Source organism: Diplotaxodon limnothrissa, linkage group LG7 (assembly GCF_057381915.1).
Source record: "Diplotaxodon limnothrissa isolate DT_005_m linkage group LG7, D_limnothrissa_male_GT1.1, whole genome shotgun sequence".
NCBI lineage: Eukaryota > Metazoa > Chordata > Actinopteri > Cichliformes > Cichlidae > Diplotaxodon > Diplotaxodon limnothrissa.
In genome coordinates this window covers 57,849,068-57,866,984 of record NC_140602.1, presented here as the reverse complement: position 1 = coordinate 57,866,984, position 17,917 = coordinate 57,849,068, and the positions used below count along the sequence as shown (strand labels likewise).

Here is a 17,917-nt window from a genome sequence, read left to right as displayed (position 1 = left end):
GGACTATATGCTGCAGAACTTATAAGGCTGGTATCAGATGCATTCCCTAACACTGGTGAGCCAGCAATGTAACTCCTTGTTGCTGGTTTCTATCTACTGCTTCAAGCTCTGGAAGTTGCATTTAAGTGGGAATGTGCACAGGAAGCTTTAACACTTAATCCCTCACCTGCAACCACATCTTATGCTTGTACTCCTACCACAGAAATTAAACATTCTCAGCTATGGTGTCTATCAAACATGACCAGTCTCACTCATATTCATCTGTTGGACCAATTTATGCTATAAAGCAGAAAGTCACCTAAACCCCTCCTACCAAGGAAAAGAGTGGTAGCAGATGCTGAGGGCCAAGTGTCTGACGCCACTGATACTAAGGCGCACCAACAGGTGCTGCCACCTGCTTATGAACTCCCAAATGCTATGTGAATGCTGTTGTTGAGAACACTGCCAAAATCTGTTTAGATAAGAGTCAGACATATTAATTTACTCAAGGTCAACAGTAATAAAACGGCTCTTGGTTGCAGCTCCCATGGCCCTAATCTGGAAGACTATTCATTGATGTAGACAGTTGCACCATCTGGCTATGCCCAGAAATTTGCCACCTGGGTGTCGTTCTGGACTCAATACTTTCTGTCTAGATGCATATCAAATGTGTCGCCAAAGCAGTACGTTCCCACCCAATGAACAACTCTAGACTTTAGCCACCCTCCCTCACTCTGTAAAAGAGACCCTTATCTTGTTTTTTCTGGCCTTGGATGTTGGGGTGCTCCGGGATGTGGTTGCAGTAGGCCCACTTATTCCCACTGTGTGGCAGGGTAGTATGGGGAATTGAGGTACCTACTGAGCCAGTTGGAGCCTACTCTCCTTTCTCGCCTTCTCAAGTTTTACATCCCAGCACCCACCCTCTGTTCATACACACATCAACATGGATGGATGTGTATTTTTGTGCATTGTTGTGTTTGTGTGGCCAGTATATGTCTATATGTCTGGGGTTGCTGTGCCTCAACTTCAGTACAACATAGTCATAGAGGATGAAGGGTTGCCCCTCCTACTGCCCCTCCTCGTTGCTGCCTCCTTGGGGATGTGAGTACTTGGTGTTTCAAGGGCTTATGGCCACATGATCTGGTGTAGTTGTCGACCCACTTCCTTGGGAGTTGTGATCCAGCGTGGCTAGGCCTCTTCTGTGCAAGGAAGGGGATTCATTATTTTAGCTTCTCACCCTCATTATCACACTCACACAAGAAGATGCTAAGTTTGTGTATCTGTTTTTGTTTCTCTCGTTAAGGTGCTGTTTGTCTTTTGACTGTGCTTTATTTATTACATTTAAGATATCTGAAAGCCTGATCATCAGTAGTCCTACAGACTCATTGCTTATGATCCTCTGGCTCCTCTTGAAAAACAAAAGAAAGATGTTTGACTTCCTGAAAGTGGCATTCCTCTGTTCTTAAAGAATGTGATTTTTAACAGTCACGTGGCTTAAAACTTCCATTTTTGATTAACCTTGGACTTCCCATGATTCATCGAGCTCATCTTTACCATGCATTAATGCATGTTATTCATTTTTTATTTTTCTGTCTTCCATATGCTTCAAGCTTTATCCTTTCTTTGTTAGTCACAGTTTTTGCTATTGGGCTTAAAATTTTTTACATAAGCACACAATGGTCATTTTTCACTTCTGAGGATCTTAGCATTTAGGTTAGCCAGCTAGTGATAACCTGCTCTTATATTTCTCAAAAATCCACAGTTTGAACTCTCCCCACATTTCAACCCTCATTTCTCAACATAGTTGTCATGGTCTGTACAGGGTCTGATGTTTTTGTGTTTATTTTCTGTTCCTCTCTCACTTTGTAAAAGTCGCTTTGAGTTCTAGGTGGAAGTGGGCTCTGTGGGTTTGCCTGTGGGCGGAGTTCTGCTCAGATTGTCCTTCTCATACCTGGGGGCTGGATGGTGTAGCAGATCTCTGCCAGATTGTCTTTGCTATGTCTCTGCTTGTCATTGACTAACTTTGTTACCTTGTTGCCAGTCTGTGCCAAGCCATGCAAAACCTCTCCTGTTCTCCTCATGTTGCTCTGAGGAAATCTGAGTTCACCATCAGCTGCTTACGACCAGAATCTATCACCTATAAGGTGAAGGACTTTCCAGAAATGTCCCTACCTGCACAATGACCCTTCCTGGTCCTCAGCCACTCAAGCCCTCAAGTAACAGAGTTAATCCAGTTCTCTAACTCTTTCCGCACAACACACATCCTTCTTAGCCTCAGCTAATTTCCCCCCACAGACAGCTATTCTTCTTTTCAAACACTTACGCTGAAAAACTACAAACTACATTGCACAGCTGAGTAAAAATGTTTTATTTGTAGAAGTGGGCAGCACGTTGGTTAGCACTGCTGCCTCACAGCAAGATCTTCATATATACATCTAACTGACTTCAGTATGAGTGTCAGGTGTAAAGTAAAGCTGGGACGATTTGTCAAAAGATTTGTTGACACAAAATTTACAAATCTAAATGTTTAGATTGCTGGTTTATGAACAGTAAAATTCTCAAAGCCCTAAACTTCTCTTTCCTTCTTTGTTAACATTTAGAAATATTCCTTTATATATCATTGTTCCTATAATTGTTATTATAACCCAGTGTTACAATTCATATAATATGACATCAGTAAATATGAATGCAGTTCTGTTATTTCTGGATTCATTAAATGTTCAAAGACTATGTAGACTTGGATTACCCCCCTCCATAAAGCACACTTTATTCGGTTTAGTTGAAGAGTAATGCGTTGTTTTAGGCGTTAATCGTCTCTTCGTGCTGTAATATATTCACACAGCGACCTCGTCCGTCTCTTATTTCAGTCATGCGCAATACAAACTGCAACCTCACCACTATGGAAGTAGCCACTGTGATTCACGCAGGGACCAAACAGGAAGTAAAGTTAGGGAAAGGCAACCGGCGTTCGACTTCATCATATTTAAAATAAAAGCACTAATAAACGGTACAAGGTAACAGTGTATTCACAACTGGTACTCTGCACAAACCTGCTGCACTGTTAAATTATTGTTTTGTCCACTGAGATAAGACTATTGATCTCCATAGGAACAGCAGTGGATACACTAGGTCATGGCCCTCATGAACAGCACATGCAAAAAGGGATGACGTTACTAGTGACATGGTGATGCAAAATATATCAGCGTTCCACCACGTTTTACTTCGGGGTATGTTGAAATTTTCTAAGGTAGGCGCTTTCAGTGTTTCATATTTAATTTTAGCCTTACACACACTCCCTCAAGATACTCCCCCTTTTGCCAGGAAATAAGATGTTCTTAAGGCGTCGCCTTCAGGTATTACCTGAAAGGCTGACTCGGCCCCGTGTTAAAATTCTGTTGATCTTTCTTCAACACCATACACAGATGTTTTGACCATAAAATCATAGCAGTTGTTTCTTCGTGTTCAGCTGGAAGCTATTTAATTTTGGAAGGGCTTATTTTGATATACAGGAGTCGATAAGTGTGCTTCTAATGTTCCTTCAATGAATGAGCCTTTACTTTTCGTTGTATAAGAATAGAATTAAATGGTTTTTCCATCTTTACTTAAAAGTAACGTTTTGGAATCTTGTTTTTATTTGTTAAAAAGCACATTGCTTTGCTTTGCATTAGTTAAAACATCTCAATTATGAATATATGAGAAGAGGTTGGAATATCTTTCTCCTTGCGGGTTTTATTTTGAAACGTGCTGCCGAAATTGTGAAGTTTACTTTTGTAGTGGTTGACAGTGGTAGCTGCTAGCTTACAGGGCACCGCAGCTCCGGCGGGACAGCGATGGCACTTAGGCGATATGTATCTCAAAAAAATCAAACGGAAGGCTGGACTGAGCCGCTAGTGATGGATATGCAGTAGTTCCAGTGTTATATGCTGCTTTAAGGAGTCTCTGGACACCGCTTATCAAGCTGAGGACATAAAGCGTAACTTAGCAGGCTTGTTCTTCACGGGGGAGGAAGTTTGTTGCGGCGAAGGGAACATAATAGGAAACCGGGGAGGGACAAACTATCTCGACATGGAGGACTTCGGGTCGGCCCTGGAGAAAAATGTGGCTGACCTCACGGTGATGGACGTGTATGACATCGCCGCAGTGGTGGGGCAGGAGTTTGAGCGGATCATAGACCAGTATGGCTGCGAGGCTCTGTCTAGGCTCATGCCCAAAGTGGTGCGGGTCCTGGAGATCCTGGAGGTGATGGTGAGCCGCAGCAGCATCAGCCCGGAGACCGAAGAGCTGAGGCTGGAGCTGGACAAGCTGCGTCTGGAGCGCATAGACCGGCTGGAGAAGGAGAAGAAGCATAGAAAGGTCTCACACTGCACAGCCACAGAGCCAATCACTCTCTGCTATACAGAATAAAAGTGGAAGTCAAGATTTAATTTGTCAGTGACTGTCAGACTATGTTTTTGATCCGTGTAGGACGTGTTCAGATCGTCTTCCTAGGACAATACTAATACCACAGTAAAATGTCCTGCATTTATAATGTGATCAGAGTCAAAGTGTCACTCTGCTCTAAAACGAATCAGGCACAATAAAGTTTTGGATGTTAAACAAGTTGAACAACAACAACACCCCTACACGTACACAGAGTATTAATATGATCCATTACAGTCAATGTTGTATAGTAATATTTTGCACTCAACCATAGAAAAAACAAGAAAACAACAAACAGTAAAATATCGACAAAAAGCATTACAAGGCACGTGGATAGTGGTAACAATTACTTAAGTAAAAATCCTATAACAGGAAGGATGCCCTGCTAAAAGAGTCTTTTTTTCATTATATTTAAATAAAAGCAAGTACTGAAAGTAAAACATGTATAAAATGCTTTTAGTGCACATTATTAATGTATAACACTAAATAGAAATGCACAAAATGGTCAAAAAATTAAAACATCATAGCTGCAGCCATAGTAAGTAGCATTTTTGTGTTTCAGTCAGAATAAAAGCTGGACATAAGCTCTAAGAAGTGAAGCAGGAGGTGAAATTTCTAAACCTTTACTTTTTTAAATAGATAGCGGGGGAAGTGACTCTGGTTTCAAACGGAAGTTAGATTAGAAAGAAGTCTACGATAAAGTGATCCTGTTTCTGACATGATTTATAATCTTGGCAAACACTTACTTTGTGAACTTATGATCTGAATTGCCTTTTCAAGTCTCATTTAATAACATACGATGTTAATTTAGTAAATTCTAGTCATATTTAAAGTAAAATCGACAAATCAGGTTTGATTGAAAAATCACTACAGTATGAATACAGTGTCACAGTGTGGCTGTACGTAGTATCATCAAGCACTTCTGTCAGATCAAATCCTTCATCATTATGTCCCGTTTTAAATACAGTCTGTGACTGAAGTTGGTTGAGGTGGAGCTCCAGTGGTTGAAATGACTTTACATACAGATAGTACTTATTCTAAATCTAGATATAGATTCATCCAGTGTGGTAGTGAGGTGAGTATAAATTATTAATTCATATTCATTGGTGTAGGAGTTGGGTAAACTTTAGAAATGTCTAGGAATGGGTTTCTTTTTCCAATGGTTCAAGAACCACTAAAAACAATTTATGGAGTAAAAATGTATTCATACACCATGAAAGGAAAAAAATCATCCTTAACCACATGCTGTATTTTATAAGGCAATTATATATTTGTATATAATCTGAAAGTAGCTATAGCTGACAGACATAAAGGAACTGGGTAAAAAGTACATTTCCCTTTGGAATCTAAATGTAAAGTATTATGAAATGGTCAAGTAAAATCTAAATGCAGTGCATTAAAGCATCGAGCTTTAAATGTTTTCATTTATTTTCCATCTTTGTGAATCTAAAAGGAGACCCTGTGTTTGGGGTTTGAAATAAGCCGGACACTCAGACTGCTCAGTGCTATAAAAAAAAGTTAGTGTCAGTTTCTCGTGACAGTGACTGAGCCAGTGGTTCACATATTAACTGTCTCGTGACCGTGATAAAGTGGAGAAGGCTGTTTGTGCTGCAACTCACAGGCCATTTGAAGCCAGCACAGTTTTCACATGGAAATGAAAAGTTCACATCCACAGTGAAAATATGCGGTGTAGTGTTTATTGGCTCCGTGCACAGTTTTCTTTTGTGTATATAAAAGCTAATGTAAGAGTTGTGCAGCAGTGTATATAATAATAAAACTTTGTGTAGGTTTTTTGTTTTGTTTTTGTCATGAACCCAATGACTGAACATGTAGCATATGTTGCCCATGTGTAGTGCACATGCTCCCACTAAAATCAATGAAACTGATTCCAGCAGGCCTCGGAGCAGTGTGAAATGGCACATGTCCACAGAATCCGTCATTTCCACTCCTCCCGTGCACAGTCTGCGTAGCCTCCCGTGGTACCTTCACCATGGTAGCGACCAACGTGTCAAATTTTGCATGTTTACAATCCTTAAAAAGTCTTTAAAATTCTCTCTTGTTGATGACTGCAACTCTTACTTTTGCTCAGAATCCTAACTAGCTGTTCAACAACGATTCGGATACAGTCACCTCTGATATAATTGAAAATAAACATTTAAATATGGAATCACATTTGAAAAACATGCATCACACTTTCAAAGTAATAGTGATGTTTGCCTATTCATTCACAGGTAAACTGGAAAAATGAAGTACAAACAGCAAATTATGCATTCTTGTTAATGTGGCTGCTTTGACAATATGAACAGAATGACTCATGCTTCCTGTTTCCTGTTTGTTCCTGGTTTTCCAGTTGCTATATGAATCATCTAGGGTCTGAGTGACTGACTTGAGGAAGATGTTTCGTTTTTAGTATCTGCCAAAAATTTTCCACAATTTAAAGCAAGTCAATTCGATTGTGTTTTATAGGCTTTTGTCATTAACGCATTACTCTTTGATATGACAATTGTGTTCTTTAAAAGCAAATTACTGCAGTAAATTCTGAAAGTTAGAGATGTTGAGATTTCTTTTTCTTACACATGCGCATAAACCACAAAGAGGAAAAACTCAGAAGACCACAGCAGTGCCAGTTTTGTTTTGTAATGCCGGTCTGGGCACCATAAATGCTCGTAGAAACTATGTCCATCCAGTTGTTGTTGAGATAGTCAGGACCAAAGTGGAGCAATGCATTGATCCTCCCATTACACAACCAAAATTATTGCGAATGTTTGCAGTGAAATTGCTTGTTGGCTTTAAAATGGTTTCTTTGAACCAGGGAAGCAGGTCTGTACATAAGTGCTTGGTAATATTGCTTTTATGTACAATCACCTTGCAGTCAGGCAGCAAAAAAACCTCAATGCAATGAGGCCTTCAGTCCGATTTTTTAACTCTAGTTTTACCGAGCCATAACAAACGTGATCGGTAATGATACATGTACAGTATAACAGTTTGTGTGTATGTGTCTGAGTGCAGGAGTTGGAGCTGGTGGAGGATGTGTGGAGGGGAGAAGCTCAGGATTTGCTCTCCCAGATTGCTCAGCTGCAGGAAGAGAACAAAACCCTTCTCACCAATATGTCCATGAAAGACCCCATGAGCGAGGAGGAGCTGCAGAGGCATGAGGGTGAGGATGTGGAGCTCCATCTAAGAAAAGTACTGTCTAGCTTAAAAGAAAAAGAAAATGTGTTTGTATGTGTGTTTTTCATGATACACACCAGTTTACAAGTGACTGAGAATGTGAATGACTTACAAGTCAGTTGCTTTAAAACATTATTATGTGTTATTCACTAATATGTGTGTAGAAATGTTACTGCCCTCTACGCAAATCTTTGAGACCAAGATTGAATCGAGTCAAAAGTAGGCTCATTGAGTAGGCTTGTCACTTTTCAGGGAAAGTGTGGTTATGCATTGTTCCTACAAAGAGCTTTGCAGTTACTGTCGGATTTCTGAAACATGTGCATGGGTAATTTTTTTTTACTAACACTGTGAGCATGTTCCTGATAATAATTCCAAATAACAGACTCCTGCTTCAGTGTTGGGAGTCTGCATGCTACCACTCAAAACCTGCTAATACCTAGTAATGTTTACATCACAGCAGAGCATGAAACAGCTTGTCTTTTGCTGATTTTCCTGGAAATTCAGTTAAAGTTTCTGCCGTGTGCGCCCCGAAACTTGTCCGTTTGCCCTCGATACGTTTCTCATGTGTGTGTCCCTCTCTCTCTCTGCTGTGCACGCAGTACCACACTCAGATACAAACACAAACAAAGGGAGCCTTCTCTGTGTTAATGGTGAGCCAGTCTCATCCCTGCGTCAGAGGCTTCTCCGTGGTCTCACACAGAGGCCACAGTCACCCTGATGCACAGACCAGCTTCAGTGTACAAGCACACCTGCCAGCCTCACACACAAATCAGAGCTCACGTCTGCCTGTCAGCCCAGATGAAAAATCTATTTGTCCTGTTTATTTTTATGGCTGACAATTTTTCCCCCCTCTGTCACCGATTTCCAGGTATGTCAGAAAGGGAGAGGCAGGTGATGAAGAAGCTCAAAGAAGTGGTGGACAAGCAGAGAGATGAGATTCGAGCCAAGGACCGTGAACTGACTCTAAAAAACGAGGACATAGAAGCAGTAAGGACACAAAAACTCGGTGCCTCAATGAGAAGAGGCTGTTTTTTTTCTTCTTGTGTGAATTATAAAGAATTCAGATATTTTCTATATTTTAAATATAAGAGGCCTGGTTAGATCGAGCAGCAAATGTTTTGGCTCAGTATTAAGCAGACATATTTGCTGCCAGTGTTTTAATGTTTAAAAAAAGGTAAAAAAAAAAAAGTTCAGGGATAGAATGGGTCTTCCGAGCATCTATTTAAAAATAGCTAAAAATAGATTGTAACAAATTAGTTTTCCAATCATTGATCAGACTTTTGTTTCTTAAGATTATTTTATCAGAGTGCCCAAGTTCCCTACCTTCAAGTTCTAGCTTCCCACCTCAACATAGGCTAAGAAACCCTGGAAATGTGCAAAGTATTTGTTTATTTTCGTAAATAATTTCTGCAAAGTCTCAAATAATTTAACTTCTTTATCTTGATTTTACAAACCTTTGAAGTGGATCATACAAGTCTCAAAAACAAATAGCCTACATGTATAATTTACAAAGTCTCACATTATCAGATGAAGGGTGTTTGATGTGTTTTGTTTGCCTGTGAGTATTTCTTTTGTATAGATTAGGTTTCAGATAACAAAGAGACCCCACCTAAATGCGACAGTGTAGTGTGAACAAGCCAGAGTAAAGGTCATGCAAAGGACATCACTACAGACCAGTCTGGATTGTGTGGCAAATTGAAGACATGGCCATAGATCTGGAAAAGGTCAACGAGTCAGAAGCTGACATAGAGGACTAAAATTTCTCCAATAAACATGTAAAATTTCACAAGATGGCTTTCCAGAAAATAACAGCAGAGCCAGTTTTTTAATGTCAGGTTCAATAAAACCTTTTTCACAGCAGACATTTTGACGTGTCACCATAGGCATCAAAGCTTCAGATTTTTTGTAAAAAAAAAAAAAAAAAAAAAAAGAGCCCCGGATCTGTTGATCTGTCATTCCAGTCATGCATTAAACACCCCCAGAATGTGCTGGTGCAAAATGCAAATATGCAGGTTTTTGGTTCTCTCAGAGCGAGAGAGGTTATACATGTTACAGAAGAGGTTACACAACTCATCTTTTGGCCTTTGGCCATAGCTCTGCTATGAATATGGAAGTATTTTTAAAAAGGATGGATGAGTCCTGGATGAGGTGGTGGATAAAGGGAACGTAAAAATGCTGTGGCCTCAAGTTCAGGATGTCGATGAAGAAGATTCTTTAGCAAGTCAGCTAATCTACTATTGATCTACTGGTTTTCCAAATCTTTGTCAGAAAACTAAACCATTACTAACATAAATATCAGCAGCTCACACTTTAGCTTGTGAATACAGCTGTATACAACATCATAGATAAGACTGATACCAAGACATGTGCTTATGTGTGTAGTAAAATGATAATTAACATGGGTTAATGATCTAATTATGACAAAAAAATACAGTTTAGGGAACAGTTTTTGTTGTCATAACCTTCCTGTTTACTGTGAGCAGGATGGGAGACAGCAGAGGACAGATGAGACACCAAAATAGCTACTAGAGATCTGAAGAAAAAAAACTTGGATAGGCAGATAAGACACAACACAGAACTATGTGATAGTATGTGATACTACAGTTGAACATTCAAAACAGGAAACATATCAGCCAAGTAAAGGCTGATATGTAAAGGTTCCTGAACATTTCAGGAGTTATGTGAATTTGTACGCATGGGTAGGTAGAAAAATAATGTGCATTGTGAGACTTCAAAATGTTCTTTAGTCCAAGATTTTCCACATGTGAAACTTACCTTAGATATACAGTGAAGTTGAGTACTCAGACGTCACTCATTTGGTTTCCTTTGCTGTCATGCTGGGAAAGGCAGCCTAGGCACTCGCACTCTGAAATGCTCAGGCCCAGGTATTTTAGGATATTAACAGTGAATTTCCATTTCAGTCATTTATATTATTTCACTTGTCCATGAATTTAGCTGTTCATTTGTTCTGTGGCTTTAGAAACCCCCTGACACCCACTAATGGTTTGTGTGTCACCCAGTACAGCACAATCAATATCTCCTCAGACAGATTGCCTGAAAATGCGTGCTCTTACCTTTGATGGGTGGCTTTTACCTCCTGTGTGGCAGTTCTGAGAAACGCGAGACCATGCAGCCCATTGTCTCTCTGTTTCTTTCTCCAGCTCCAGCAGCAACAGTCTCGACTAATGAAAATCAACCATGACCTGCGCCATAAAATCTCTGTGGTAGAAGCTCAAGGGAAAGCTCTCATTGAACAGAAGGTTGAGCTGGAGGCCAGTGCTCAGGCTCGGGGACAGGAAGTTGCTGCTCTTCGACAGGAAGCGGCACGCTTAAGGGAACGGCTTCAAGGAGAGCTGCCTGCTCAGAACCCGGACGAGCCCCCACCTCAGCCTCCTTCACCCGCAGAGGTAACAGCACAGGGAAAACTGAGCATAACTTTTTCTTTTCACGTTTTAGTTTTTTGTACAGATAACATTGCTTACTTTAATGTGGACCTATTACACAAGCTCTATATTTCTTAATTTTTGGACTCTCTGTATGTTATATAGTTAAATAATCCTTCTCTATCTTATGCTGGGCCTTGGTGAAGCCCTTCAGGTCATTCTCTGTGTGAAACAAGATGTTTTTGCTAAATTCCCCCAAATTCTTCTTCACTGCCCTTTGCAAACAAAACACAGAAGTTTTGTACTAGCAAGTAGGTGGGGCCAATGTGAGATGACCATATTAGGAATATCCACTGTCATAATGTCATACAGAGCCAAACACAGAAAAAATACTTTAGTTAGGGTAGTCTGAAGCCTGAGGTATTGGAATATTTGTACATACATTGGAACAGAAAATGATGGTGAAAAATAATAAAAGAAACATTATTGGAAGTTTCCCCCAGCTTCCATCTTTGTGTGAAGCTAACCTTTTAGTTTGATCTTCTCTTGACTTGTTGTGAGAAATGAGCAAACAAACTAGCATGTTATGCAAATCGTTTGCATTGTATAACAGATTTGATCATTTTCACATGCAGTTGTTCAAACCACCATCTTTTATTTGAACTGTAGATTGTGCACCACAAATCCTCGGAGCAACTCAATAGTTTATTTATATGTCTCACAAACTGTCTTTTGCCTCACCAGTGTGGTAAAATTGCTACAGTGTTGGTGGGGGCTGAGGGCTCCTCAGAGCTGACACCCGGGGGGGTTGATGGTGTATCGTGGCCTCTGTGTGGTTCCCTCAGCCCAGAGACACACGAGGATGCTGAGGACGATGCAGTGTTGCTTTGGGTAATGCAAATGTGCTGATTGGAACTAGAGTGATGTGATTGTCCTGACTCTAACTCCAAACCTGCACTCCTCCCCATGGAACATTAGCCTTGTGGGTATAAACAAAGGAAGATAGTAGACTAACATTTCTGTGACATGTGGACTGTGCTGAAACAACTCTGCATGGGTGTCAGAAAGCTAACAGAGTATCAGTAGGATTTCCTCACCACAGCTAAGTGACTTTCTGGACAAGTGCACTCATGACCCCTCTAAATATAGAATACTGCAAGAGCCCAGCCTTCAACGACACTTGAATCTGTCCTTTCATGCACCCTGAGATTGAAACACAGACAGCAGGAAAAGCTACAATTAAGTGTTTCTTTTTTATTTCTCTGCTGTAATAGTGGTAAGAAAGAATAAAAAAACAAGAGTACTACAATGTTTTTTTTTTTTTAAATGTAGCTACATTTAAGACTTTTATATTAACTACAATTGATGTTATGTTTCGAAACACATTAAAACACATTCAGAAAAATTTCATAAATGATAAATGAATGACAGCTCTAACTAGCCAGTTAGTGCAGCTAATGACATGAAAGCTCATGGTTGAGGTTTTTTTAGCCGCTCAACAGTATTCACCACACTGATGGAAACATCTGACGTGCTAAACAAAGGTGGAGACATGCCGATAAATCTGTTCTCACGGTGACACTGAACCTGGACTGAATCTGAGCCAAATAAACACACTAGACGGCTGCGGTGGAAGATGTACATGCACCATTGTCTTTACTACTGTGTGCTCTCAGTGAGTCAAACAGGTCTGTGTGTTCTGGCTCTTTGATCCCTGATAAATGAGAAAATAAGCCACAGACCACAGCTGACTCACATCTGGTCCTTTTCACTTCATCAGCCTCCAAAACGACTGTTTTATGTCCGAGATCAGCCTTCAGGAGGTGGCCCAACTCTATTGAGATGCCTATCTGTTCACCTTGGTGTACAATCAGTGGTTACAAGTTATCCAAGTTATGCAAACATTTCCTGCTGTTGCTGCTTGACATTAACCAGCAAGATGCAAAGTTTGACGAAACATGTGATTCCAGTTGGACTTTGAGATTGTGTACAGAATCCTGAAAAGCGTGAGAATTTTAGACATTTTAGAGTAGAATTTTGCATGAGTGCCTCGTGTCCGCAGCATGTGTTTCAGGTGTTTTCCTTTAACACTCAAGTGAATTTCTCTTTGCTGAGTTAAAAAAGCTAACAGCATTTTAGCTCACAGACTGGGGTGAAGTCTGAACTAAACCAATGCATTGGAACAAAAAGGCCCTGTGTCTGACTTGTAGTTAAACATTTGCCACCAGGAGGCGATGTGCGATGAAGATATGCCTGCTGTGTTCCAATATTTCACTAAGGTATCCTTACTCCCCGCCCCTGCCTCTTCCCTTCTGTTCTCTGGTTTAGTTTACTCTGTGTAATGTATTTTTCTCTCGGCAGGAGGCGCTGTGTGAGGAGGAGTCAGGGGGCCTGGATCCAAAGGACCCCAACAGGCCCAGATTCACTCTGCAGGAGCTGAGGGATGTCCTGCATGAGCGGAATGAGCTAAAGGCCAAAGTGTTCCTGCTGCAGGAGGAGCTGGCCTACTATAAAAGGTACATATAGGTGTTAAACATGTTAATATTGACAATTACCCACCTCCTGTGGAGAGAGATATTTATGAGCTGCACAAAACTGTGTTTATCGTGTGCTTAAAGCATCAACAGGATTTAGAAGTTTAGTTTTCTCAGTCAGACCACACAGGGCCAGCTTCTTGCTGAGTGCTTTAAGTTGCTGTTTCCTCATTAATATATGTTAAAATTGCACTTATTTGTAGTTGTTTTCAGTTTAATTATTATATTCTTTCATGTTTATGCTCTGTTACTTAGCACAGTTATATTTTAGCCTCGTGTTTCTTGTACTGTTATCTCTGCTTTTACTTCAACTTTCAGACTTTTGTTTATGTGCTTGTGAAGCCTTTTCGGCCGTAAGATTATTATGATACTTTGGCAAATTATGTTATTGGTGTCCACCTATATCATAAGTATGGGTGGAGGGACTGAGTAAAGAAATATTCAGTCCCTCCACAAGGGATAGACATTTACTATGACTTGTTGTGGGATGATGAAGAGAAAAAAAGACATGCATGAAGAAGCCATAAAGAAACCATATGCATTTCCCAATTAAGATGTATTGCTTGATGTATTCTTAGTTTTAGACATTGTTTAATATTTTTCTTGGAGGGTTGCTCACAACCAACACAAGTTGCCACAGAGCTTTAAAATCTGACTAACAACCCATTTAAATTCTCTAAAGCATATTTTTTGTTCCCTTTTTTCCGCACATCTTTTGGTCATCCCTCTGCCAGCACATTAAGTTAAAAATGTATTTACTCCAAAAAAATCCCACTTTTTACATCTAATTCTTTTTGTCCATCTGTGAAAAAGCCTGATATGTTGTGCTTCATAGACAAAGTAATCCTGATCTCTGTAATTCTGGTTGTCTCTGTGTTTGTAGTGATGAGGCAGACGAGGAGATTGGAACTCCATCTTCTTCTCCCTCCCCTGAACTAAGGACTCGCTCCCGCTCTTCTGCCCAGCCAGAATCGGGAATCAAACGCCTGTATGTGGAGCTCACACTCACACAAATACTCTCACTCATGTAACATCTGCTAATGAAAACACTTGCCTGTGAAAACCTTGCTTCCTGTGATTAATGGGAACTTTGCATGCTGTGAGTAGCGGTTGATTATTTGGTCTCTACATGCTCAGTCATTTGCATATTACATGCTTGTTCTTGTCTCTTCAGCAGCAGTGCAAGACGCTGTTTCAGGCTGGCAGCTTTAGCTTTAGACTTCGCTTCCCTCGTGTGATACCATATACTATATATACTTTACTTTACAGAGGTAGCTGGGCTACTAACAAGTAAACATACATTTATCCTGTGTTTGTCAGCCATGTACAAACTGGAGTCTGTGGTTGTTTCCAATTAGCTGTCACATTGTGACAAGGACTCAAGACTAAAAGCAGCTCCAAGTATTCTAATTGTAGGACACTTTACTATTTTATTAACGTAATATTTAATTGAATGTCTTTTTTTTAGTGTTGAGAATTTTTTAATGAAATTGTTTACCTGTTAATCTGTGTCTCTGTATAGCTCTCTGATACAGAGTACATATCATTCCTGTAAGTCCTGTGACTGTATGAGGGTAAATATTTTCATGAATGTAAAACTAAAAGTATTCAAAATATAAAACAATTGTTTTCCAAAAAAAATAAACAGACATTAGAAGATTAGGGTGATATCAATAAATGGTCATTTTTACAATATTTTTTAGTATTTAAAAACATGTTCTTTGTATTTTACCATGCATTACATTATTTATACGAGGTGGCTGTGCCTCAGGAGGAAGAAATGATTCAATCCCAGGCTGTTCCAGTGTGTGTGGCAGACTATTACAAGCTTTCTGGTTAAGTTTTTTTAAATTAATTCTATGGCAGCTCTGTCAGTGTGCACAGTAGCAAGTGTAAGTACAAGATTTGGGACATTAATTAAATGTATCAGGAGGTGTCGCTATACCAATATGGTGGCAACATTAGCAGCAGTTTGCATGTTTATACAGTTTATCTGTGCAAACTAAGTTGCATTCACTGTGTTTTGGTTTTTAACATGCTGTGAGTTGTTCTTGGATTTTGTTGTATTTTTTAATTCAATATCATAATTTTATTTTCCTCTCTGGTTTAAAATAAACTCAGCTTGACATCTTTTGAGCTTTAATGAGGTTTGGTTCAGACAGAGGTCAACGGTTGATGTGGTCCTTGTCCTCCCCCATCCCCTATGTATGTGTGTTTTCATGTCTTTACCTCTGTGTAACAGGATCTTCACCGCTATAATGCCGATGGTAGCGGCTGGTTTGATCCCAGATGACCCCACTTTACAGCCAATCAGACGCCTCATGTCACTTGTATGACTCTATATTTGGTTGGCTTTGCAATCCATCACTGTCTCAGCTAACAGGCTTCACCCCCTTTGCATGTCCACGGGGTTGCTTTCTTTTCGCACCTTTGTAGTATTCTGATTGGCTGATTGTGGGGCTGTCTTATTGTGTTCGTCGAATGAGACGACCAAGGATCGTGCAAAAAATAAATCAGCCAGTCAGAATAGTGTGTAGTCTAATGTCTCAACTTTTGCCCTCACTGACCATCCTGACTGACCATGCGCACTAAAAATGATTGTGTGGAATTTACAATATAAATTGATCTAAAGTGCTTTTAGATCATAGCTAGGGATTAATTTAATTTTTAATGCTTTAATATTTTATCATCTGCCCGGATCAATTTACAGAAAATGACGAAATAATTTCTGCTACAATTTATGAATTTTTACAATAGTGTATTAGGGCAGGTGAAGAGGAAAAAGGGGCTGGGTAAGAGGGGGTAAAATGACAGAGAACTTTAGAGATGAAAGTAATAGGTTCATGAGGGAAAAATCGCTGAAAAATAGTGTCTGTGTTTTGTAGTGATGAATGCAGCACATCACCTCACTTGACAAGGTTAAATTGGAAAGAAAATTACATATTGGAATTAAGGGGACGTTTAAATGAGCAGAAATTTACTTCAATTCCTATATAGTTATTTCACCTTAAGTGGTTTGTAGAGTTTTGTGTTAATTTGAATCAGGGTTACAACAGAACTTGACATATGACAAAAGGAAAACAATCCTGTTGACATTAGAAGTGTTCAGATTAAGAGAAACCAGTTTTAAGTGTCAGGAGCAGATATCCAAACAAAACGACTGGTGTAACATAGAGGCATTTGTTTACACTAATTTTACAGGAGGTGTCGTAATTAAAAACTAAAATAATTCACTTGTGATGCATTCTGTTAAATTTGCCATTACTCTAACACTGCTTTACATGTAGCTCATACTCAGTGTTAGCCCTACACATGGAGTTGTAACCCACCGCCTGTTTCTTCTCTCCGTTCTCTCGTCTCAGGTTTAGTTTCTTCTCACGTGACAAGCAGCGGAGCTCGCAGCGCAGTGCACATTTCGATGTCGGCTTCGGCTCGTGGGCAGGCAAAGACGACGTGTACACCGAACAAGCCCAGGAGGCGTTGCAGCACATGTAGACACCGTATGGGACTTAAAACTCTTAACACTCCCATCATTCAACTGCACACCAAACCAACACTAGCAACTCACACTGCAGCTGAAATGCCATGTACATGAGGTGAGAAGATGGCAAGAAACAAGAAGAATCTAATGTCCTTGGAAAAAATACTGTGTATACTTCAAATTCTGCCATTTAAAAAAAAAAAAAATCCCTGAAAGTGTTTTACAGGATTGACGTGCAGGCGAGAGGGTAAACTCAGGTTGACTGTGGAAAGTGGAATTTTTTGGCAGGTGGTAAATGATAAGGAGCCGGAGGTCCGGAGTAAACAAGGGGGGAAATGACTGCACACCTGAGTGTCACTAGTTTTTTTAATGAGAGCAACATTTTAATATCCCATTTAGTTATTTCAAATTTCTGTCAAGTAGGCAGCTAATCAGTCCATCACCAGCGTTTTGCAAGTTGAGTATGCAGCTCTATGAAATCTAATTGAGGCCTCTGTTTAAATGTTGCATGCAGTCACAATTTAAAGCTGTGTGAAGGTGTGAAGATATTTTGTTCTCATATTTAATGCAGCAGTTTCTGTGACTAAAAAGAATGAATGCATAAACACTTGGGTATGAGAATTTAAAGTACTCGTGTAAAGTGAAAGTTAGATTTTGGCCATCATAATCCCAATTTGTCTTTGCATTTTTACCCATTCATAATAGTTTTTACTATCCTATTACAGGATGGTTTAAGCATTTTAGCATTTCATGACATCTCCTATAATGTTGGCTACATGTTGTATGTAGCCAAATAAGCAACATTGTGGCTTTAATGTTGAATTAGTGAGTCATTAATTCACATATTTGTACTTTTTAAGTCAATGTTTGCAATATTCCATCATTTCATGGTAATATAAAAGCTTTGACATGGTGAATTAGTTCATTATAAAACTTTTCCAGTTTTATTT

The 17,917-nt window shown here is 39.7% G+C and overlaps 1 protein-coding gene across 5 annotated transcripts; it reads left to right on the top strand.

The window, feature by feature from the left end:
* Window positions 1-3,895: 3,895 nt before the first annotated feature.
* rilpl1 (Rab interacting lysosomal protein-like 1) lies at window positions 3,896-17,771 on the top strand. Of its 5 annotated transcripts, XM_085360027.1 has the most exons (10): window positions 3,978-4,332; window positions 7,408-7,555; window positions 8,438-8,556; window positions 10,731-10,976; window positions 11,697-11,843; window positions 13,181-13,231; window positions 13,314-13,468; window positions 14,370-14,474; window positions 15,729-15,816; window positions 16,849-16,909. In XM_085360027.1, the coding sequence occupies exons 1-10, from the start codon at window positions 4,045-4,047 to the stop codon at window positions 16,852-16,854; spliced, it is 1,353 nt and encodes a 450-aa protein (XP_085216153.1). In that variant the 5' UTR covers window positions 3,978-4,044; the 3' UTR covers window positions 16,855-16,909. The 5 variants fall into 5 exon arrangements, with proteins under 5 accessions (XP_085216156.1, XP_085216157.1, XP_085216153.1 ...); XM_085360030.1 differs by lacking the exon at window positions 15,729-15,816 and having other exon boundaries at window positions 3,896-4,332; window positions 16,849-17,771; XM_085360028.1 differs by lacking the exon at window positions 16,849-16,909 and having other exon boundaries at window positions 15,729-15,822.
* The last annotated feature ends 146 nt before the right edge of the window (window positions 17,772-17,917 follow it).

Bases quoted from the DNA above. Each gene is read 5' to 3' on its own strand.
- rilpl1 (XM_085360030.1), top strand. From the start codon at position 4,045: ATGGAGGACTTCGGGTCGGCCCTGGAGAAAAATGTGGCTGACCTCACG. The intron at 11,844-13,180 runs GTAATGCAAATG...ATTTGCCACCAG, and splicing joins ACGATGCAGTGTTGCTTTGG to GAGGCGATGTGCGATGAAGA. The intron at 13,232-13,313 runs GTATCCTTACTC...TTCTCTCGGCAG, and splicing joins TGTTCCAATATTTCACTAAG to GAGGCGCTGTGTGAGGAGGA.